Source organism: Clytia hemisphaerica, unplaced genomic scaffold (assembly GCF_902728285.1).
Source record: "Clytia hemisphaerica strain Z4C2 unplaced genomic scaffold, Clytia hemisphaerica genome assembly, whole genome shotgun sequence".
NCBI classification, from domain to species: Eukaryota; Metazoa; Cnidaria; class Hydrozoa; order Leptothecata; family Clytiidae; genus Clytia; species Clytia hemisphaerica.
The window spans coordinates 305,511-328,975 of record NW_027103495.1 but is presented as its reverse complement, the minus strand read 5'-3'; the positions used below and the strand labels follow the sequence as shown (position 1 = coordinate 328,975).

The 23,465-nt window shown below is 36.1% G+C and overlaps 3 protein-coding genes across 3 annotated transcripts in view; all 3 read left to right on the top strand.

Moving 5' to 3' along the window:
• The window catches only part of LOC136798689 (F-box/LRR-repeat protein 18-like), a 36,863-nt gene extending 24,386 nt beyond the window's left edge, over positions 1-12,477 (top strand). The window contains exons 2-9 of the mRNA XM_067055342.1: positions 7,280-7,420; positions 8,003-8,852; positions 9,509-10,035; positions 10,172-10,251; positions 10,538-10,700; positions 11,230-11,371; positions 11,606-11,688; positions 11,939-12,477. Of these exons, the coding sequence (XP_066911443.1) occupies positions 7,280-7,420; positions 8,003-8,852; positions 9,509-10,035; positions 10,172-10,251; positions 10,538-10,700; positions 11,230-11,371; positions 11,606-11,688; positions 11,939-12,104 (2,152 nt within the window). The 3' untranslated portion in view covers positions 12,105-12,477. The remainder of the gene's footprint in view (positions 1-7,279; positions 7,421-8,002; positions 8,853-9,508; positions 10,036-10,171; positions 10,252-10,537; positions 10,701-11,229; positions 11,372-11,605; positions 11,689-11,938) is intronic.
• Positions 12,478-12,802: 325 nt separating this feature from the next.
• Positions 12,803-17,415, top strand: LOC136798677 (uncharacterized). The gene is made up of 4 exons (XM_067055326.1): positions 12,803-12,834; positions 13,435-13,673; positions 14,309-14,446; positions 15,871-17,415. Exons 1-4 carry the CDS (start codon positions 12,803-12,805, stop codon positions 16,308-16,310), a joined length of 849 nt encoding a protein of 282 aa, XP_066911427.1. The 3' UTR covers positions 16,311-17,415.
• Positions 17,416-20,837: 3,422 nt separating this feature from the next.
• LOC136798688 (major facilitator superfamily domain-containing protein 6-like) lies at positions 20,838-22,737 on the top strand. The gene is made up of 2 exons (XM_067055341.1): positions 20,838-20,923; positions 21,160-22,737. Exon 2 carries the CDS (start codon positions 21,188-21,190, stop codon positions 22,646-22,648), a length of 1,461 nt encoding a protein of 486 aa, XP_066911442.1. The 5' UTR covers positions 20,838-20,923; positions 21,160-21,187; the 3' UTR covers positions 22,649-22,737.
• Positions 22,738-23,465: the final 728 nt, after the last annotated feature.

Here is a 23,465-nt window from a genome sequence, read left to right as displayed (position 1 = left end):
TATACGGGCAAAATTGAAGTTAGTGTTGTTAAAAATATCGACCGGATAAAATACCTGTTTTCAAGAAGAGATTGCATCAATCTCTCATGCCCAACCAAACGAAAACATCAATTCAGGAAGGAATATAAAAAACTTCATCATCAACCATTTCTTATAAAATACACAAAAATCATGATCCAATTCAACTCATTTTAAAGCATAAAAACCAAAGAAAAATAGCGAAAGAGCGGTAGCAACCAGTTGTTTATTTTTGCCGCCATCTTTGTTTTGAATGTTAAAAGGCAGTATAGTCCGATCAACAATACGCTTCCGAACCGAGCGACGTTTCCCGATCGAGAAGGATACTTATATTTTCCCACAACGTTTCTCGAAGAAATGACGTATTCATCGTCGTATGAAAAACATCCTACTGTTTTTCACGCCGGAGCTCGATTTGGAAAAAATTCATTACGTAATGCTTCCAACAGACAGTCGGGTACAGGCAATAATTCTCCGTATTGGGACTTAAGACAGTTGCACACGACGACAAAAGTCTGAATGGAAACGAGGCTGAAAAAGGGTAAAAATCGATTTTATCACTCCGCATATCAGCTTTTTTTCCCGCGCTTTTGCCAAAAGAACCGCACTCGCTCGCTGCGCTCGCTCGTGCGTAATAAAAGTAATCACGGAAAAGGACGCAAAAAAAAAGTGTGAGAACAGAGTAATCAAACTCGTTAGAAAAGTACCATTAGAAGTCATAAAAAATCAACCTGAATACAGGTGTTTGCCCCTCAGAATGTACGTGAAATTTACTATTGCTCTAATTTTTTTTTTCTGTACTTTTTTAAACTTTTTTTGGTGTTTTTACAAGGTCTTCTATTATAAAATTTCTTCCCAGTAACTTAAATCTCAAAGTTTTAGGTTTTTGGTATTTTTTTCTCAATTGAACTTTTATACTTTATTTAGGGGGGACCGCAGAATGTCAGTCTGGAAAATCGCATTATCTGGAGAACAAAAAGTCATCCATTGATGAAATTTTGTGTGAATGCATTTATTGAATCCTTTAATCTGTAAAATTTATGTTGACTTATTTTCAAGGAACCCCACTTTGCTCCACAAAGTGCCAGTGATAGGGCCTCAAAATGCCACCTTTTGCAGATGATTTTTTCAAAAAATCCAAACTATGTAGACAGTTTGATTAAAGCCACCCTTTCCTATTGCTTTGAACTACCTAGAAAGCCATATTGTAAATGATTAGTTAGACTGTGTGTAAATTTGGACTAGTTTGATTTAAAAGTAAAAATTAGGTTTTATCAAAAAGTAATAAAGTAAGACATTTAGGTAAGTTACGTATGCTTTTTCTGCATCCACCAAGGCTAAAGTTAAGTTATCAAGACATGAAGACTTCTTTTCTGACATTGATGATGATGATAGTGAGAGCTAATCAACTACTGATGATGAAGCTGATGCTAGGTCTACTGCTGATGAAGAGCTGGAGGAAGAAGACGAAATTGCCACAATGAAATCAACTTGGAAAAGACTAAGCCCTCCAAATACAGAGGGAGTCTCATTGGAAAGTGGTTTGGTGCCTGCTACAAAGGCAAAAAATATGAAACACTCTACATCTCAAAGTTTGTCTCTCGCTTTCTTTACGATAAGGATGGCGATGTAATTAATCTTGTGATGAGATCACTCAAACCGAAATTTGGATTTGGCACTGTTTTGGAAGACGCACCTTCCCATCTACCACCTGACGAGCCCGGGGGGGGGGCACTGGGTTTGCGGACTGACGGTATGTGCGGGCCAAAAATTGGCTTTTAAAATTGCACCCTTATAGTGCAGCAAAAATCAGTGAAAATTTGCCAGTCTTGTGATGTAAGAGATTCTGCCATCATAGATTTGGAACAGCTAATTTATACTTAAAATGTTTCTACTATGTTGGGGCTTATTGAAAATTGCTACTTTGCACACTTATATTCAGATCACAGGATTCAAGGCCAAAAACCAAAAAAAAAGTGAAATTTTTTATGTGAATTTTTTTTACTGAACCGTTCCTAATTTTTTTTCACCCATTTCTAAACACATTTTTTCAATTGAAATTGAGGCCTTATACTTTCATACACATGGAAACCACAAAAAAGTTTGGTTAAAATGATTCTCAAATCCTGTAGCTGCCATTTTCCAAACACTGACATTCTAAGGGGCAGTGGCATTCTGAGGGGCAAACACCTGTAAATGCAATCGGAATCCCAGAGAACTTCATAATTCCCCAAACAACATTACATTACTATGTCAAACTCCCATTACATAAATTTTACAATTACGTCAGAGTAGACTACGCTCGCCACCGAAGAGGTTTATTTGGAAAGGGTAATTACATTTTATTGTTCGCTTCTTTTTTAAAGATTGGCCGGGTTGGAAAAGTATGAATTTCTTTGTACATATTTTACCTACCCCAAATATTTAGGACGACCCTGCCTATGCCCCGGACAGTTCGGGGTTTTTTTGATGCGTGCCCGGGGTCCGTATTATTTGTTTTTGAGAGACTACCCCGGACGCCCCAGACAGCCCGCGCGGTCGCTTTTTATAGAAACGCTGACCGCGCGGGCTTTTTTCTAATTCATTGAAATATTCTTCCGTGGACAAACGCCATCTTCCAAAAGATCTTGTAATGTCCTGATTTTGGCGTTTCGTGTGTGAGGCCTGTATTTGAACCTTAAATCTCAAGCGTGGTTTGTTCAGCAATCAAATTCTAAAATCTAACCGAAAGCTGAAAAATGGATCCTGGTCCAGACAGAGAAAGGTAAGTAAAGTTACATACATAATCTCGGAATTTGGGCGTGAGGGGGTGAGTTTTAGACCTGGATAAAATGTCCGGGGGTTTAAAGTGTGCTCGGCGATATACGTCCGGGGTAAATTTATGGCGCAAAAATTGGAGCCCCGGACGTAGGTCCGGGGAAAAAGTTATTTTTTTCAGACCCCAGACATTTGCCCCAGACTGTCCGGGGCATCGGCAGGGTCGTTATTTAGGAGGCTGAGTTTTAAACGAATCGTCAAGTTGAAACAAACGATAAATGTATCAAGGTCTGTTTTATTTACCCCCTGGTGACTTAACAAAAGAGACTTAACTTGATGTTACAATCCAATTATTGAAAGTTTGTCTTGGCCTTTTTATAATGAGCGAGACATACGTTCTCTGATTACGCAATTTTCATATTGACATTTTCGAGGCATTTTGATGTAACTGTGAGAGTGTCACATGTCATGTGTGTGTGGTGGTTTCAAGGTTTCAAGGTTTCAAGGTTGTTTTTTTGCGTTTTACAGGGTATTGCTAATCTCATAATAGACCATCCATTCTTGGCTGTTCTTGGGCATACCACACCATGTTCATATTTGCTATCTATGATTTGCAGTTAGGGGTCACTGGGGGGGCGTACGGGGTTTGCGATTTCCGAAATACCGGACAATTTTGCCAAAATTTCCGAAATTCCGTAAAAAAATACTTGCAATTCCGATACCGATTTTTTGGGTTTTTTCCCCCGTTTTGACTAATTTTTGATTTTTCATGTATGAATTCCGAAAAAAGGGGATAAAAACTTTATAATACCGAAATTTCGAAGCAAAAATTCACGGGTTTCCGATACCGAAACAATTTCAGATTTCCGAAATACCGAAAGAATTTTGCCTGATTTCCGAATTTCCGAAGAAAAAAAGGTCGATTTCCGCAATTCCGTAAAACCGTACGCCCCCCATGTCACTCACATATCAATTCTTCCCACGACTAACGTCAAATTGATGCGAAGGGGTGGGTGGGTTAGAGTCTTTGACGCTAAGAAATTTCACCAGAAATATCGATTTTTAATACGCTTATTCCGTGACAAATGTTACTTCAGGTACTTTCCATATTTCTTTTCCTCCTTTTATATACCTAAGTATTTGTTCGCTTCGCTATTTTACACAACAATTTTAACCAAAACAAACGGCCCGATGTTTATGTCTCGAGCTCCTTTTGTTCAGACGGTCCTCACGGCCCTTGAATTTTGCCGACGGTCGGTCTTTTTTTTGTGAAATTTAGCTTTTCTGTTGATTAGGACTATGGAGATATTCAATTCCGGCATCTTTCGGAAAAAAGTTAAGAAATTATCTCCATTATTTTAAAAATGTAAACTGCTTGAGCAAGCCGTAGCAAAATTAAAGATGGCTGACGAAACAACAACAATAGTGAAGAGGAAATTTAGAGTTTCATCAATTTTTGATAATTTTTGAACTTTGACGTTAAGAGGTGGGGGTGGAGAAGTTTTCAAATTAGCGTCAATTTGACGTTAGTCATGGGAAGAATCGATATGTGAGTGACCCCTTATGTTAATTTTTAATGACTTTATGTATGAAGTGGAGGTTCAGTGAAATGGTGGCCGAATGACTGTCCGCCATTTTGAATTTCAATTTTTTTTCTCCTGTACTCAGCAATTTAGAGGTTGTTCATAATACGCGATTTGGCTTACACGTAACACTTGTGTTTAAAGTATAGCTTTTTTCTTAATCGCTCTGAGGGCCCTCGAAAAATTGTTTTGTTCGCGTCACCACCCGCCCCCGAATTACTGGCATAATTTTAAAAAAACCCGGGAATTTTTCCGCCTCCCTGTCCGCCCGCATGCAATTTTAACACCCGTTGCTAGGTAGGGTGCGCAATCGTCGGGTTTTTTGCGTGGAACAAGTCGAAAATCAAAATTATTTTTTTTTAAATACTCAGAATTTATCAGAGAGAACAAAGAAAAAAAACCCATCCCATTACTTATCTCAATAAAAAGATATACCATTTATTAGACATCAAGGTGAAAAAATGACGACTCGGAATTTGTGGCACCACCGTCAACCTTGACCACCATTTTTCTAATAGCTATCGCTATTGAGCTGGATTAGTTATAGACTCGCGTTTTTTTTTATAAAACGCCGGAAAGATAGTAATTTAGTTTGTCACGTGGTAGCCTTTTCGATAATCTACAGGCCGTCTTTAAAAAGACCCACGGCATGGCCCGAACATTCGGGCCTCTTGATTAATACTTTTTTTAAATGGCCCGCACAGTTTCAGACCATGTTCGGGCCAGATTTTCGAAAACTTGCTATGATCGCGCGTGTAATTTCAGGACCCAATATTTACATTTTAAATTCCTTATTTTAGTAAACAAATTTAAAAATCTTCATCTTTATTCAAATATATATTGTTCAAATATAAAAGTTAATCATCTATTTTCCAATTAAGTTAGGAAAATTATTAAAAAGAATGATTTGAATCTTACATAATATGGTCTTCTTTTTATTCTTTATCCCGTTCCCTTTTCTCGTGGTCTTTACCTATTCAAAGCAGAATTTTTCTAGATCGTTTTTTGTACTGTTATACAACTTTGTGAATCAAACTGGTATTTGGAACTTTGAATTTGTCTAATGAAAATATTTAACAATGGATGATGATAAACCAGGAAAGGTAAATAAAATGGCCCGAACATGGTCCGAACAAAATGTTCGGGCCGATTCAATAATACTTTTTTGTGGCCCGAGCATGGTCCGAACAGGCCCAAACATGTTCGGGCCATGCCGTGGGTCGTTCTTTAAATCGAGAAAAAAGAAGAAATTTCGATTTTTCGGCACTTTCCTGAAATTTTTATCAGGACTACCATATATCGTTGGAAAGCTAAGGTTTTCAGCTTTTCATTGGTAAAATTTGTTTTTAGCTAATATTTCCAGCTCATTAGCGATAGGCTAAAGTTTAACAGTCATCAGGCCAATTTTCAGACCGCGCCAGCAAAACTCCTCACGCCCCGCAACGCGGAAGGCTAGAATTCACCCACCGTCTTCAATGTTTTTCGGTGCTGTCCAAAGGTCGTTTCTTGGTTGCGCGTGGTAGGGAGACGATTCCTTGAAAAGGTGGTTTTTTTGCGGTTTGAAAATGGAATAACTTTGGAACTACTTAACCAATTTTAACAAATGACCCCTCATTTTTCTCACAAAGGTAAGGACTTTCAAGTAAAATTAGTTTGGTTTTCAAAATTTTAGGGGAAAATTTTGGCCTGACGACCCTACCGTTGCGACGCGAACAGAGCATTTTTTTGATGGCCGCCTTAGAGCAGTTGACAGTATCAAGCGAACAATTGAACTGATTGAACTCCATCGAACGATTAAAGTTCAATTAAAAAAATTAATCGAACTCTAAAATTTTTCAAAAAATTGTGAGTGCTCAATTAAGTTCAATCAATGGGTTTCAAACAAGTTTGTGCCGCTCCGCCATCGTATATTAGCTTCTTTTCAATGCCAAATTTGGAATGTAAATCGAGATATTACTTTTGATAACAGATAACACACTTTTCCTATATCCTTTTAACGCCAGAGGTGGTTTGTTGGGGCGTGGCATTCCGCCATGCGGCCGCGAGCGAAATCGCAACAGACAGGCTACAGACTTTATTCCAGATAGAAAAATATTTGGGTACAATACCGTAACTTGGTCTAATGTCGACACCCCTCCTCTAATTTCGACACCCTTTTTATCAGTTAAATTTGATAGAAAGGTCAAAACTATTTTTCTTTGCTTAGTGGTCAGAGAGGAATAATCCTTTTTCAATCAGTGATTCAAACTTTCATATTATTCCTGTCTCTAAAGAAGGGTGTTGAAATTAGACGAGGGATGTCGATATTAGACCAACTTACGGTAAACCTTAAGTCCGGGAATTTACGAAATGACAATCGCTTGCCACAATAAAGTTTTTGCAAGTGAGGGAAGATATGAGGATTTAATATCATCAAACTAATAGACCTTAGGCAATAATTTCCTGCAGAACAGAGTCAATTGGTCGTCGCGTTCTCCCAAATGATTATCCCCAGTGTCGTCTGTGCAAAAGATGCTAATGATGCAGTTATCATAATTAGAATCATAATTAGAATCAGAAGTGGTAGGTCCCAATTCTGATCCTTGTGTCACACCTGAAAATTGAAATAACTTCTGTTTTGGAAAAGAAGGGTATTTTAATACAATGAGTCAAAAAAGATGTTATCAATTTGTGGAGTTTACCCATGACTAAGACATGATTTGCCTTTCTAAAGTCGTGTTGATTTTTGTTTATAAAGATTTTTTTCCTCTAAATAGTTTTGTAGCATCTTGGCTCTTACATGGTACTTGTGTCTAAAACTGAGGAAGGACGTAGTTTAGTATGTGGATGAGTGAAGACAGATATAAACCTTTCATGTTATCCCATAATGCATGATTGTTCACATTTCCCAGTATTTTAATCATGTTTTGATTTTGTTCCAGCATAATAAGATACATTATGGAACATGTAGCAGATGAAATTTTGCTGAGAATCTTCAGTTACTTGGATACCAAGGATGTGATAACATGTTGCATGGTGTCCAAAAGATTCCGAAGAGTCACTGAAGACTCTGCAATATACAAGTATGTATATACTTGTTTGGAGTTACAAAACTTTCAATATCTTAAGTTGAAAATAAAGTTCTAGATGTCACAATAAAGTTTTTCAGCTTATGCTGGCTATGTTCTGTATTATATTCTATTTATTTATCTATCTATTTATCTATCTATTGTGGTTGAGTTACAGGAGGCTCTGGAGCCCATTCTCGCAACTATAGATGCTTTTGAGTAAGCATCCCGTCAGCACCTTGAACTGACTACCCAATTCCCCTCACATGGCATGGGTTGACCCGGGCGAAGGTTTGTTCACTTGCCAAGTGAACCGTCGTGAGTGGGTGAGTGGGAATCGAACCTTGGTCACCTGTACAGGAATCAAGGTTGATGTCTACTATACCACAACGCCTATTCACACTATACAAGAGGACATTCATTTTCAAAATAGAGAAAATTGGGTAATAAATGAGGCTAAATCAGGCCCGATTTTGAGGTTGGGCTATTAGACATAGAAATAACAAACAAACATAAGAACAGCTTCAATTCAGCTATTCAATTTTGTTAAAACGAAAAAGCTTGAATTCAAACAATTTAATTACTTTTTATTTATAGGAATTTCAATGTTGACCATAACTCGTGTCTTTCATCGGGAGCATATCTCAATCACCTACGTAAACATCATAGTAGAGTTGAAAAATTGGTTTTCCAAGATTTCTTCTGGTTACCATCTACAAAATTGGCTCCAACATTCGCACGTTGTAAAAATCTTGTTGAGCTGAATGTGACAGGTTGCAAAATTACTTCAGCAGGACTTTTGAAAATTTTGGCCAACAATCCTGGAATAAAAAAATTGGGTTGGACCATTTCAGAAAATGTCTTCTCAGATGAAGGTCATTTGGAAAATTTCAAATCAGCATTTAAAAATTTATCCAGCTTGATTTTACATTTTAAGACATTGAGAACCTTTGAGATATTTCTACCAGTGTTTGACAGTAAAGATCTATTTGTCAATGAGTTTGGTCTCCATTATTTAAAATCATCCTCCTCAAACACTTATGGTATTTACGTTAAAACACAGGATAAGTTTCAACTCCATCTAGAGGATGCTGCAGTGACCAACAGATTTCTTCATTTCAATTTATTGATCATGGATTTTGTTATTCAGACAGTTTCAAAAGCTGCTGAAACCAAGAGTATTACCACCCTTCTTGCTCGTGGTAACACTATATGTTGGAGACATATTGAACCTGTGTTAACTACGTACACTTTTGAGAAAATAGACTTGAGTTTATCAGTATTAGCCAAAGATCAAATGACGTGGTTATCAAAATTGAAAAAATTGGAGTATGTTAATGTCTCACAGGTGGGACATTTTAAAAGTAACTTGATGAAAGCTATTGCCACAAATTGTCCAAAGTTATCAGCCCTCAATCTGAGTAATTGTGAAGATTGGATCAACAAGGTAAGATTTTACTCTAATTTTTAAAGATTAAGAATGAACTTCTCTCTTTTTTAAAAACAATTCTAATCAATTTTATTTATCTTTGAATGTTGACTGTTGAAATTTAAATATTTTGAAGGTTTTACTTTTACATAATTATTTTCCCGTTTTATATTAAACACATTTAATATCACATCAGGACGGGTGCGCGTCTCCCTATTGTTTTATTGTGCTGAATAAACAAAAAGTTGTTTAATTTCCTCTTTCTGACCAATCTTGCTCCGCACTCGTGTCAATCAAATGTGAAATTAAGCGTATAAATTAAAATTGAGTAAGCAAACGATATCACTCTTATTACCAAATGAAACCTTTTTTGATAAAGAAATTGGTTTTTGCAATTAGAAATTTCTCATTCGATGGACGCGAGTTCATTAACCCACATGATTCTTTATGAATAATATTTCAAACTATATGTTCCTAATAATAAGTTAAAGAAATATTAAGCTGAAAACCAATATGCTAATCTCATATATATCATGAGTCAAGCCTTTGACCTCATTTTTTAACGAATACTAATTTTTGTGGTTCATAGATTTTTTGTTATTCCAAAAAAAAGAATCACTGTGATCACCAGACACCTAAAATTTTATTTAAACCTTTGATATTTTTCTCCAAAGGATCTTTATGGATTGGAAGCAGTGGCACAAAAATGTACAAATTTGCGAGAACTTAATGTTTCTAATTTACACATTCACTCGGGTGATGACCAATTGAATCGATTGTGTTCAATCATTGGAGAGATGAAGAATCTAAAGAAGTTATCCATTCCTGCATGCAGTCTTGTCAATAATATCTCAATTAAACAATCTCCTGAAAAAGCTGGTAAGAAATCTATGAGCAGTTCACCTTCATGGAAAGGAGAGACCTTCAAACCTTCATCACTTTTAGTATCTTTGGATTCATCAAACCCTTCATTCACCGCTTCTCCCTCGACTTCAGCCAGCAATCCTGCAACAACTCCAGAGAAAACACATCCTACAACGAGATTGTCGCGACAACTAAATGACGATGAAACATTAGTAAGTGCCATTGGTTCAGGTCTGGATCCGATTGTCAAAGGTTGTTGTGGTTTGGAGGAGCTGGAGATTGTGGACGTTGGTTTTCATTCACCTTTCAATCGAGTTGTTTGTGACCAGTTCATTTGGTATGACCTTTTCATTTTCTTTCACAGCCTTTTTTTTTTGCTTTTTTGGAAAGTGGACTCTTTGAAATTTCTAATCAGTGTAGTTAGAAAGAAAGGCTACATCGATTTATTTATCAGAATCTTCTTCCTGTTTTAGCCCATTGACGTCAAACCTTCGAGACCGAAACTTTCAAGAAATTTGCAAGCTGAAAAATCTCAAAAAACTCACACTGGCTGGTATAAGACAATATCCTTTCAATAAATATTATGTTTTTAAAATCTGTGTGACTTAGAGTTTACTATGGAGCTAAAAACGTCAAATTTCTAAATATTTTGCATTGATGTTCTGGTAGACACAGAATTATAAAGTCATTACTCCCTGGTAAACTCGACTCTGATTCCCTTTTGACGTTTCCGTGTAGTGTTATGGTGTTTATGGGTGACATATTTAGAGATTTTGAAATGCGAGTACTATGCTATGGGAAGGAAAGTTGCTTATTTATTTCATTTTTGCTCATCGCAGGATTATCAGGTGTTGGGGCTTTCAACTCTTTAGTGGACATTACTTCTGCCTGCACCAAACTTGAATCACTGTCAATTGCACAGTGTGGACTGGCTGGTCATTCAAATGCATTGATGCATTTAAAGAATGCTCTTAAAAATTGCAAGAGTTTGAAACATTTTAGGTTTGATATCATTTTGCAATACTTTATTTTCTAATAAAGATTCTCTTTTTGAAGTTTTAAATAATTTTGAACGTTTCAAATCTATATTTACATTTTTTTTTATTGAACCACAGATCCCAGTCTCTGACAAGTTCACAAGTCTTTCCTTTTTTTGCTTCTTTATACAGATTCAAGCCCTATTTCAAGATTCTCCTTCCTTTAATAAGGAATGGGCAGTTCCAGAAAAAATCCATTATCCCCCTGTGGATGATAGGCTTTTTTGGATTTTTTTTTCACTTGGAAATCCTGAGAAATTTGAAAAAAGTTTCGGAAAATCCAGGATTTTTCCTCATTATTTTGGTCATTTGTATCGGAAAATCCATAAAACTTGCTCTGTTTTCTCGAGTTTTCTTACCAAGTATCGGAAAATCTTGAATGTTACAAAAATCCTGAAGTTTTTCAAAAGTAAATTCATGTCGTCCTCATGGGGAGGGGGGGTAACGGACTATAACTGGAACCGCCCAATGATCTTCTCTTTCCATTTCTTTAGGATGGACCAGCCACATTTCCACATTAAAGAAGACCTCCTGGAAGCCTTCCATGGTTGTTACCATCTCCAAACTGTCACCTTCATCAATAAAAATGGAAAAGCCAACAAAAGTTTATCATCTTTTGTCAACCTTTTCAATAACGTAATTTTTCTCTTTTTATTTCACCCGGTCAACAGCTATGTAGATTCTATATTTCAATCGTTGAAAATCCAATCAGAGTCTTGAAAAAGTCTCTGCAATTTATCTCATATTTGTACCTTTACTGTACACTGACTGTTTTACTTGTCTACAGATTTACAAGTTGTATTTTAGTTTTTACACTGAGCAAATTCATGGTAAAAAAATATTTATGGCATTTCTTTTCTTTTTGAACAGTGCAAATTTCTGGTAGGTTTCTTCTTATTCTCTGGCATCACACAAACTGATTGTCAAAGACTACAAAGTACACTCATGAAAAAGTAGGTGTATTTTGATTATGTAATAATTCTTTAAAAAAAACTTCTTTATTTAGTTTAAAGGTTTGATAGCTGCTCAAGATGCTTTTATTCTATATATCTATGAATGTCTCTTAGGATCCTGTAGTGTAAAAATCTTCCTTTTTGAGCAAAAAGTTTCACAGAGCATTTTTAGCGCCCTTTATTCTCTCTTTATTTTCCTTTTCCCGATGTGGACCTCGATTTTTCTTAAAATTTCTATTCCCTACCATAGGTTTGGCAGTTCTCGGCCACCATTATCGGTTGGCATATTACCTTACCACATGGCGTTAAAAGATGACGGAATCTCCGAGAAAAATGTTCCTTATCTTTTCACAAGAGATATCATTTATTTTGAAAGTTCGATCGCCGTTGAAAAGGCCAATGGCTTGCTCGTTTGATGGGCTGGTGGCGTTTTGTTGCGAAACTTTATACTGAGACTTAAAGATTTCGATAGATTGACTCTCTCACTGCTCTGAAGAAGTTTTGTCTAAGGGAAGGACCCCTGAACAATGACTTGTTTTGGAAAAATTCTTTTGTTTGTATTGTATTCGTTTCATTTACAAGGATTAATTTATCAACGGTAATAATACCGATTGGCAACAAATTTTATCATTAGCTTGCGTCAATGATTTTGAAATTTTTCAAAATCCTTATGCGCTTATAATTTTTTACATTTTTATATGGGATATTTATATCTTGACTGACCTTTTTCTTTGTATTTTTAGACCCGAGAAAAAAAGAAAAACTCAATAGCGTTGTTGATAAACTTAATTTTGTGTGTGGGTACTGTAAAGTTGGAATTATTTCTTTCTAGATTTGAAGTGTTTTAAGTGTTTATAAACAATTAACCAACATATCTAAACAGTTTTTTTAACGCATTTAGTCTATTTCATTTGGTTTCATTTTGTGGTTTCTTCTGTTCTGTTTTTCATCACGTTGATTTGTCAAGGTGAGACGTGAGTGACATGACTATCTCATTTTCTGATCCGAACTGAATACCAACTGATCTCTACTTATTTTCCTATTTTTCAGAATTAACAGAATTATTAATAAAATACTAATAAAGAGAAACTAATAAAAAACAACATTATCTGTGATGGCAACACCAGCATTGGAAAATATTCATATGTAAGTTTTTACCTCTAATGTTTTCTTTCTAACAAGAATGCTCTAGGTCCGTCAAATAAATACTCAATTTCATTAATCTGTCTTGAAGGTTTTGTGTTTAAATAAGAGTAATATCGTTTGATTACTCATCAATTTTAATTTACAAGCTTTCTACATTGGATTAACACGGATGTCATGTGGAGCAAGATTGGTCAAAAAGAGGAAAGGAAAAACATTTTTTTTGCTTATATCAGCATAAAATTACAAAAGGCAGACACAGTGTCTGATATAAAATATGTGTCTTAATATGAAATGAAATGAAATACAAAATAAAACCTTTAAAGAGAGTTGAATTGCTAAGAAATTTAAAGCATAAGAGCTCTCAAGAAGATGAACTCCGCTGGAATAAGAACCACCCTGAAAAAAATATCTTACTTTATAAAAGGCATATCTTTAGGCTGAGCTTAACCAATAAATGATGGAATTTTCGATTTCTGACATTCAAGTATCTTTTTGAGGACATCAAGCATATAATACTGTATTCCAAATTATATTTTATTTAGAAATTCGCTCAGTTTTCAATGAAACCCATACTAAAATTTAATCCCTTTCTTCATTCAGCTCCAGTAAAGATGATAACGTTACTGCCAATAACAGCAATGAGCCAATCACGAAGAAGCAGCGTCAAAGTGACAAATCACCGAAGACCACCACATCAACAACAGAGAATTCACCTTCATCTGCAAGCAACACCAACAATACTACCTCTAACTCAACTTCTGAATCATTGGCACAACTTGCTCAAAGTGTCATCGAAGAAATGGATATGAAACGCAAGAACGATGAAGCTATGATTTCTGGTATGTTAAGAAGATTTTCTTTCATTGCAGGTTTATTTTAAGGGATGATAGAGACTAAGCAAAGACTTGTACTTAATTGGCTGCGACAATATTTAGTTAGGCTTTATTCCCTTGGGACCTAATCAACCATTAAAGGATTTCTTAGGCCCTATTTCCCAAGTGTTTTTTTCCAATTTGACTAGTTCAAACTTTAAAATTGTTATATCTCCGGATATAAAAGGGTTCAGAAGCTCATTCATAGCTCGCTGGATAGCTTTAAACTTCTTTCTTTTTAACGGCGTCGGAAAGGATATGGTAGGCGAGGGGTCAAGCCGGAGTTTTTACAAGCTTTTATTTGATTTGGTTGGTTGTTAACCAGTAATAAAACAATTTTATTACTTTTTCTAAAGAATGCGTCATCTCTATTATTTCAAATGAACAATCAGTGAAGTATCTTATAAAAACTCTAGCCCATCTCTAGGCGAGGCGAGGGGTCTTATAAAGCGTACGGCCCCTTTGTACCCACATGAATAAGTTGGTTCTGGTTGATTTCGCACAATTTTTTCCTTTCCATTATTTTTTATTGGTTGATTAACGACCTTGTCAGAGACTCAGGAATAGAGTTTAAAGAGAATGTATTCTTTTGTTTCTTTCAGAGTTTCGTAAGATGATGGAAATGCAGACAGACACGATGTGTAACACTCTGCAGCAATCCTTCGGTAAACTTTACCAATCTTCTAACGAGACTTGCCAAGAAAAGCTCCAAAAACTTTACAACATCCTCGGAAGGATCAGTAAGTCTAAAAGTTTATGAGATCTTTGGCGGAATAGTCAGAGTTAGCTTAGAAATACTCGAGGGCACATAAGGCATAGATTATTTCCATCCCTTTTGCAAACATATTTTTTGGAAGAGAGGGCTGTCTTATACTAATCAACTCTGTTAATCTAAACCCTTGACACTTTGTGATAAGTCTTTCAAAATAAGTGTCTTTTGATGGTATCGCATTTGAAATAATTTTCGTTTTTTTTACATATGGCATAAACTATTTCCCTCCATTCTGCACTGTTCTGCATAATTTTTTTTTGGCTTTCAGGAATTTCAGTCATAGTAATAGATCTGAAAACGTTAGGTTATAATAGTCCTACCCTGTCTTAAAATAATCGACTATGTTATATAAAACTCCTGACACATTGTGATAAGTCTTTCAACACAGTGAATTTTGATGTCTTCGCAACTAAAATACTTTTTCGTTTTGTCTACTATGTACAGGTCAGTTAGAACAAGAAATGTTGACTTTCAAGGACGCTTTGAAAATGTTATATTCCGAAGTTGAAACCTCTAACTGAGACAGGAAAGTGTAAATAGAGGTAGATTGCAGTTTATTTTCAATGTAGATACGATTCTGAGACATTTTTGTATTACCAACAATAGCCTTTGGGTTAAGTTATTTTAGTCATTATATTGAAGCCTGTTATTTTTATTGGCATTAAGCTTGTGCTTTGTGCTTTAGTACATGACCAGCAAGAAAGACTTATGCTTGAGATCTTGAGACCAGATTGGATACGATAAAGTAAAGCTCCTTAAGCCTTTTTATATTTCTAGAAATTAGTTTTTCCATTAAAGTCGTTTCCGCGAGTCACATTTCATCTTGTTTTGCAAGTAAATTTAGTTTATTAGATATTTGTTGAATAGTTTAATTTATTAGGTTTGAATTGAAAAGATAAAAATAAAGTTTTCGATATAAGACTTGTTATTTTGTTTTTCAGCGCCGAAAATTTTGTATTTCAAAATATCGATTTTAAAATTAAAACAGTTTATTTTTTGGGGCTTTTTTTTCGAATATAATTAACTTTTTCTTTTATTTGCTACTGTTTGAACTATTTTCCAAAGCACAGTATGAATTCAGATAAACCCAAACAAAATTAAATCCAATTATTCCTTCAAATGTAAAAAAAGTGCTACTGAAACTTCTTATATGACTTTTACCTGGAATTTTCGGCCAGCTTGCGCCAAACTTGGAAAATTCTGATGGAAAAATTTATGTTAAAAGAAAATTTTGAGATGAATAAAAGGAAGGTTCGTTTTCTTTTTAAAAGATTGATGAAATAAATTATGTATCATCGGCGACCTTATTAAGTAAAACACAGAATGAAATCAGTTCTTTAATAAAAAATTCCTTTCTTAATTAATTTCCTTTTGGAAAAAAACTTTTAAAAGGACTTGCACGGAATGTCATACTCATCAGTCTTTCGCTAACCGTCGACTTGACACCTTTTAAAATTTTGAAAACGTCTTTGAATCTTGCTACGTTTGAAATATGGTACGTCACGTCATTCTGGTCACGTTATCTCTACTCATCATCGGTGTTTTTTCCGCCACGGCTCTCGATACCGACACTAACGAAGACGATGCCGGCAGCGAGGACATGGTTAACGAGAAACGAACGAGAATGTCTCGACTTTACGACTTTTACCGGAACATGCAGCGGAGCGGTGGTCGTGGATACCGATACGGTGATGCATCGTATGATCGATTGTCGAGAGAACTTTTCGGTGATGATGATTTTTCGAACGATTTTGAAGATTACAAGGAAGAAAATGATGAAAACAAACTATAAGGAATCTAACCTCCTAATTTGGAAATGGCGAATGATATAGCAAATATACTTTTGATAGAAATTTGTTCCAGTTTGACAGCTAACTATATCAGCCAATAAAACAAACAAAAATGTCTGTAACTATATTTTATGATAATGTTATCGATCTAGACTAGTTTTGTTTTTTTATATTTCACTTGTATAAACTAGTAGGGACAGGGGGGGCACGCAGTTACTACAAGACATGATGTGTAGTAAGTGCTTTTTCAACACTTTTTTTCAGGACCACCACCCTTTGCAGTTACTACACCTTGGTAGTAAAGTGTTTTCAGAAAAGATTTCCAGGTACCACCCCTGTTTTAGAGTGATATCATCATAAACATGCTCGAAAATTAAACTAAATTGCGAGTATTTTTCAACCTAAAGCCATTTTTGTGCTAGATTTTCGTTTAATTTACTTGGTTAACAGCTGTTGAGAACATTTATATGATAATTAGGGAAAGCATAATTTCAAAGTTGGGTCTGAGAAAAATTTCTTTTAACAAAGAATTTTTTCACAAAAAAATTCATTTTTTGTGAAAATTTTTGAAAGTTCTTTAAAAAGAATTAAAATATAAGAACTTACTACACCAAAAGTGCTAGCGTTAGTGTTTGGCACCACCCCCAAACAGCAGAATTACTACACTGTGTAGTAACTGTTTTCACAACTTCTGAATACAGTACCACCACGGTAGTAAGTGTCATACTGTCTTGTAGCAACTGCGTGCCCCCCCCTGGTAGGGAAGATTGAAAAGAGAAATGCGCTTTGTTATCGAAAATATCTAACCTGTTCTGTCTACCTTGAAGGGGAGAAATTAGTCGTGAAAAAGTGACGAATTTTTTTAGGCAAGTGACAAAGTTTTCCCTGATGAAAAACCTTTCTGGCCGACTTCAAGGGTGTTGTGACAAAGACTTTCCGCAAAAGTGACAAAGTTTTTCATATTCTTGTTTTATTCAATGGACAATTCTAGAGAAAGTAGTCCATGGGGGTGGAGAGTTTTACTCCAGTCATTCGCAGGTTACTAGGGTACTATAATCTCAATTGTTACCCATTTCTTTTAGGAATAGACCATATTCTAGAGTTTTAAATGTTCTAAAGTGGCTGAAATAATAAGCGCTCATCCAAACATTCTGAATAACATCTCTAACAAAGCACATCCCTATTCGATTTGCGAGGCATTTTAACATTCGAAAAATCCAACAACAAGTTGTCGCTAATTTGCTATAACCGATGCCGACGAGGGTTGAAAGTGTCTTGTTTTGTGTCAGATTTTTTTTATGAATGCCCGAGATGAGACATTTGGACAAGTTGCAACTGGAATTTTTATAGGCTGCTTGTATCTTCATTAACAGATTCGTGCTACTTATACCTTAAGGGGGAAACAAAGTCCGGGAAAATTTCGTCAATTTTGTAAAAGTCTTTGTCATGGAAATTGCGTCACTTTTCCATGACTTATTTTTCTCCTTTATCACAGGAAAAAATCATCAGATCACACCGGTGTGAAAGTGAAAATCACACGGTGTGAAAGTATACACTTCACACTGCTATTCCACGCGTGGGAATAGGTTCGTTTTTACGCCGGTGGGAAACGCAAAATCACACCCCTCAAAATCACACGCATATAATTGAATTTCCGACGTGGTAAAGCAGGATCACACGCTTTAAACATTGTGTGCTGAATCGAACAATACACGTGTTAAATCGAAAATCCCACGTCGAATTTCGTACTTCAGGCCCTCTCTCCTCGCGTGTTAAATTGAAAATCCCACGTCGGATTTAGCATTTTACACTCGATTATCTTATCGAAAACCACTCGCCGAAATTTTGTTTACCCACCAAGTTTTTGGAAAATGGCTTTGATTTGTATTTGATAAATTGTATCATTCGTGAGCATTGGCTCGATAGCTCCCATTCGTTCTGTCATGTACTTGCGCTACTTTGAGAATCCCGGCACTTTTGTCACAACAGTGGAGCTGCACTAGAGAGCCAATTTAATGACCTCAAACCCGTCTCACCGATCCACTGAGCCCTTGCGACGCAAGCCCATTGCGAACGAATGAGGCCACCCTTGCGGGACGCCTCACCTTTAGCGTTGTGTTACACACTGATTGAATACACCCTTATAATGTTATGATTTGAATGCAATCTGAACAGTTTCGGCCCAATTCTCACTTGTGGTTTTCTTTACGCATGTGTAGTACAAGGGTGGGAATTGTACCTTCCCACTGTGTTAATTTGACTTTCCCACCCGTGGGAGCTAATGACTGCGATTTCTTGTTTCTATCTTGTCCTTCTACGTTTTTAGAGTTTTGTAGTGTAAGTTTTATACTTCTTGGACTATAGTTGCCAGTGTTTGATAAAGTGCTAAATTGGATTTCACACGCCGAAAATTTATAGTGTACAACATACTGAACAATTTTATTTGCCTGCGGAAATTAGATATCACACGTGTGATTTTGATAAAGCCTTTTCACTGAAGTTTTAAAGTGTTAAATTGGATTTCACACGCCAAAAATTTAAAGTGTACAACATGCTGAAAAACTTTATTTGCCTGCGGAAATTAGAAATCACACGTGTGATTTCGATAAAGCCTTTTCAGTGAAGTTCAAAAGTGTTAGATTGGATTTCACACGCCGAATTTAAAAAAATAAAAATAATTATTTGAAAAATTCCGCAGTGTGATATCGGAAATCACACTGCCAAAACAATCACACCTTATCAGTTTATAAAATCACACGCAAAAATTGATTTTTGAAAATTACGGCGTCGGAATTTAAGTTTTCCCATCCGTGTGATCTGATGACTTTTTCCTGTGTATACCTGCGGCTTTTGTAAAGGTCGGGTATTCAGACTAGAATTTTTTAAGATCATATTCTTTGAGTCGCACTACTATTCTTTTTCCGGGATAGAACATTGTGCAAGGTTTTTAAACCCCCATTAAGCTATTTGATTACATTTCTGTGGTAAAAAGATCAACATTGAAATGAAAACGATATCTTTGTGACTGTATCGTAAATAATATTTTGGACAGGTTAAGTTATGCAATGGATCACAGATTGTATTTAGTGTGCGAGATAAGGTTGAGAATATAATGTTTTGGAGACCCATACAAGACTGTTGGGTTGGCTTCTCAGAGAAGCAAAATTGCATGAAGAGTGTCGTGATCGCCGGGATTCGACGCAAGATTTCCTTCATCCTGATCCGATCAGTTGTTGCTTGTCTGAGAGGTGAACGTGCGAGTCGCACATTTACCCCAGACCAAGTAGCACTGAAAGATCAAAAGCTGAACGAAGTCTTCTCGTCTTTCCGTGAGTGAGGTTGTGAGGTGTGATATTTAAAAAATATTTTCATTTTTATTTATTTATTTAAAGACAATTAACTTTTGTAACACAAAAGACCCGTGCCGGGACTGGCTCCGGTAATAGTATATACTATATATAGCAAATTTGTTCTAAAGTTTAAAAAATTATAGAAAGAATACAAGACTGTTGGTACAGTCAGCTCTGTCTTATTCGAACCTCTATTATTGGAACCTGTAAATAGAGCTATATTAGTTTCCTCAGCTGGGAAGTAGTGCAAAATGCTCTTTTTCTCTAAATCGAAGAAATGTCATTTCCTTTGAGGATTGAAGTGAGGGTGATGAATTGCCGAGTCTTAATATCATATCCAGTTAATATGAAACCAATTTACTTACATGTTTTTTTATAAGCATTGTACTTATAAGCATATCTAGGCATATCTATATTAGGGCAGAAATTTAAGCCTATGGTAAGCATTACCTAGTGCCTAAGAAAAATATATTTTACTGATTTTGTCTGTTTTTGGCTGAGTTTTCACGGATTTTCAGAATATCCCTAAGGTTTTGTTTGGGGTATAAGCATCCATATAAGTGTATTTTTGACTTGTCAAGTCCTCAATCTAAGTATGTCAGAGCATGAATTTTGGTATGTTTATAAAAAACATGTAAGCATTTAGGTTGATGTTGGTGTTTTTTTCTACTACTATGAAGTAGGAAGTCAAAGCTTTTTAGGAGAATTTTCTCAACGCTTACCATTTTCAAGGTTTTAGCAATGCTATTTTTCTGGGTTCTCTTTGGGGTTTGCGTCAATGCACGAATAGTCTATTTTCGTTTGCCGAATGCGTGACGTGACTTTAATAAATTCCACAATATTTCTACTGTGTGACACGTGTCCATTTTCTTTGAATTTTCACGAGGGCTCTGCATGATCAATATTTACATGCCTTCCCTTCGTGCCGGGGAAAGGGAACATTCTAATTTTTATGATTCGTATTAAAAATAATTGAAGCTAATACCTTTTCATGTGAACTCAGGATTTTTTCACGTGTTGACTTTAATTAGAAATCGGGTTCTCGTTAAATCGTCAGCAATTTCTATTCATAATTAGTGAAAAAAGGTTTTGCAAACCTAATTAAATTAATTTTTACGTAACGTAATGGATCTATCGTCTATAGTAAAGCTTATAATGATTTACAAACACGAATGCAAAATTCATTTTATATCACTCAATGGTTTTGAATGGACAAACTTCTTTCGAGAACATTTATGTGGATTTTCTGGTGGATATATCCAGGGAAGTCGAGATTCAGGATACCAATCTAGGAACCTAAGACAGGTAGGTACATACAGGGCTGTTCTCGGCTTTCGATTTGAAATCAACACTTATACTATTAATTTCAGTCTAGAGGAATTCTTGTTGTTTATCAAGTTTTCAACTCCCACTCGCTTACTACCTACTCATAGAGTTTGAAAAGTCTTTTCTAGGGATTCTTCTTGTTGTTGGCTTTTCAACTAATCGAATCATCTCTTCATTTTAAAATTATCCATATTTTTCATGTATTGTTCTTTCAGCAAACTAAAAAGTAATACTAAGGAGAATATGAATGGTATTAAGGAGGATATGAATGGTATTAAGGAGATAAACGAAAACGAAGATGAAAACAAAGTTTTATTAGAGAGTGGAAACAAAAGAGACTTCTTGGGTTTCATCGACATTAAGCTCATTCCTGTGAAGGTGGCTTATATTTGCTACTATGCGGCCACCGGTGCATGGTGGCCTTTCATGATTCTTTTCTTAACCTCGCTCGGACTCAATCCGTTCCTTGCTGGACTTTGTATCTGTTTGCGGACCGCCGTATCGACGTTTGCTGCCCCTTTTTGGGGATTCATAAGCGATTACACAGGCCGTCAAAGGTTACTGTACGTTATCTTGACCCTGGGAATGGTTGTCACTATCCTCCCAGCGCCATTTGTGGCCACGCAATTTAACGATTTTGTTGGGAATTCTACTGATGATGTTTCTTTAATTCCAAATGCAACACGTTCATTGGTTGGACCAAATTACTGCACTACGGAATGTGGCGACAATCGTATGTTTCATGTTATGGTGGCCCTTTTTATCTCGATGGGTTTATTCGAATACACTCTTCCTGGATTTATCGATTCGAATGTAATGTCAATAGTTTCGAATCACCCCCTTACGAATTTTGGACATCAGCGTGTTTTTGGATCTATCGGGTTCGCTATCGGGAGTCTCATTGCAGGGGCGGCCGCTGACCATTTTAAACACGACCGCTTGACGAACTTTGCTGCAGCAGTTTTCATAGCTGTACCTTTTTTATTGGTTGGACTTCCCTTTTGTATGTATGTCGCCACCAAAGCGTCCAAATCTGTTCAAAAGGAGAAGAAAGATGATGTGGTGGAGGAGGAGAAACTAACAGGATCACAACTTGCTAAACTGACCGTCAAAACATGTTTCCGACCGTATGTTTTTGTATATCTGATCAGTGTTTTAATCGAGGGAGTTTCACTCAGTTTCATGTATAGCTTTCTCTTTTTACACATGAAGGATGAAATGCAGTCAACAGATACAATTCTCGGTTTAAATATCGCAGCATCTATCATCGGAGAACTTTTATTCTTCCCGTTGTCCAAGTTACTGATCGCGCGGTTTGGGAGTATGGAATGTTTGGTCGTTTCTATGTTTGTTAATGGAATACGATTTATCCTTCTTGCGTATTGTAAAAATGCCTGGTTGACGCTCCCCATTCAACTCTTACACGGTGTTGGATTCGCGTTATTCTTCGCAGCTATGATTGAGATTGCGTATAATGTCTCTCCGAAGGAGATCAGTGCTACCATGTTTGGAATTATTTGTTCCTTGTTATTTTCCGTCTCCAACGTGGTGGGCAATTTATTGGGCGGATGGATCTATAAAACATACCTCGGTGTGACTCTTTTTATGTTTAATGGTGCCCTTTGTTGCTGCTGGAGTGTAGTGATTGCGTTTTATTATTTTCTCGTACCAAAGTGCAGAAAACAACACCGTCCAAATGAATAGATTTTATTCGTTATTATAAACTAGAAGTTTTTGATTTGCTGGTCAGGAATGGGCTCTTCCAGAAAATGTCCACATGGGGGGGGGGTGGAGGATATATTGTCTGGGGGGTAGCGAAAAATCATCAAAATTTGCCTTGTCCGGGGGGTAAATTTGCTCTGTTCGGGGGGTAAATCGTTGTATTTTTCTGGAATAGCCCAATGTTCCTTCCTTTTTACTTTTATCAAGATTCGCAGATTTATGTTTGATGTGCTTTTTTTTAATCATTGAGAGGTTATTGATATTTTAGTCATTTTTACTTTACTTTATACAAGAACAGGACCAATATAACGTAATTTTTTCAACATTGTTTTATTAATTTACGTGGAGGTGTCCAAACAATCTCTAAAAATATAATCCCAGACACGTCCATTTGCCCCCTTTCATTCATCAAGACAATCAGAATTTCGTAATAACCCTATATACGAAAGACCGTCCACATTTAGTTACCGTTTTCTTAAAATTCCACGTCCCGGATTAAGGTTTTTTCTGAGTGTTTCCACTGTTTTATTATTGGTGGCCAACCGAGTGAAAATTGTAGAATATTCCTTCCAAGAGTATGGGAAAGCCTTGTCTTGTCAAACTGAGGGACTACAGTAACTAACTTTCTTAAATCATAAGTTTTTCTGGTATTTTTACATCGGAGAATGGTCAATCTTTAGTCCAAGCAATAGTACCTCAACCCAAACGGTCATTCCAATGAAATAAAAGCTCAAAAGTCTAGAATTGAATCTTTAACCTTTCTCAGTTGAGAAAAATTGAAGCCTTAAGATCATGAACA

Coding starts and splice junctions, on each gene's coding strand:
- LOC136798688 (XM_067055341.1), top strand. CDS start 21,188: ATGAATGGTATTAAGGAGGATATGAATGGTATTAAGGAGATAAACGAA.
- LOC136798677 (XM_067055326.1), top strand. CDS start 12,803: ATGGCAACACCAGCATTGGAAAATATTCATAT. Junction 12,835..13,434: donor GCATTGGAAAATATTCATAT/GTAAGTTTTTAC, acceptor TTCTTCATTCAG/CTCCAGTAAAGATGATAACG. Junction 14,447..15,870: donor CAACATCCTCGGAAGGATCA/GTAAGTCTAAAA, acceptor AACTTTTAAAAG/GACTTGCACGGAATGTCATA.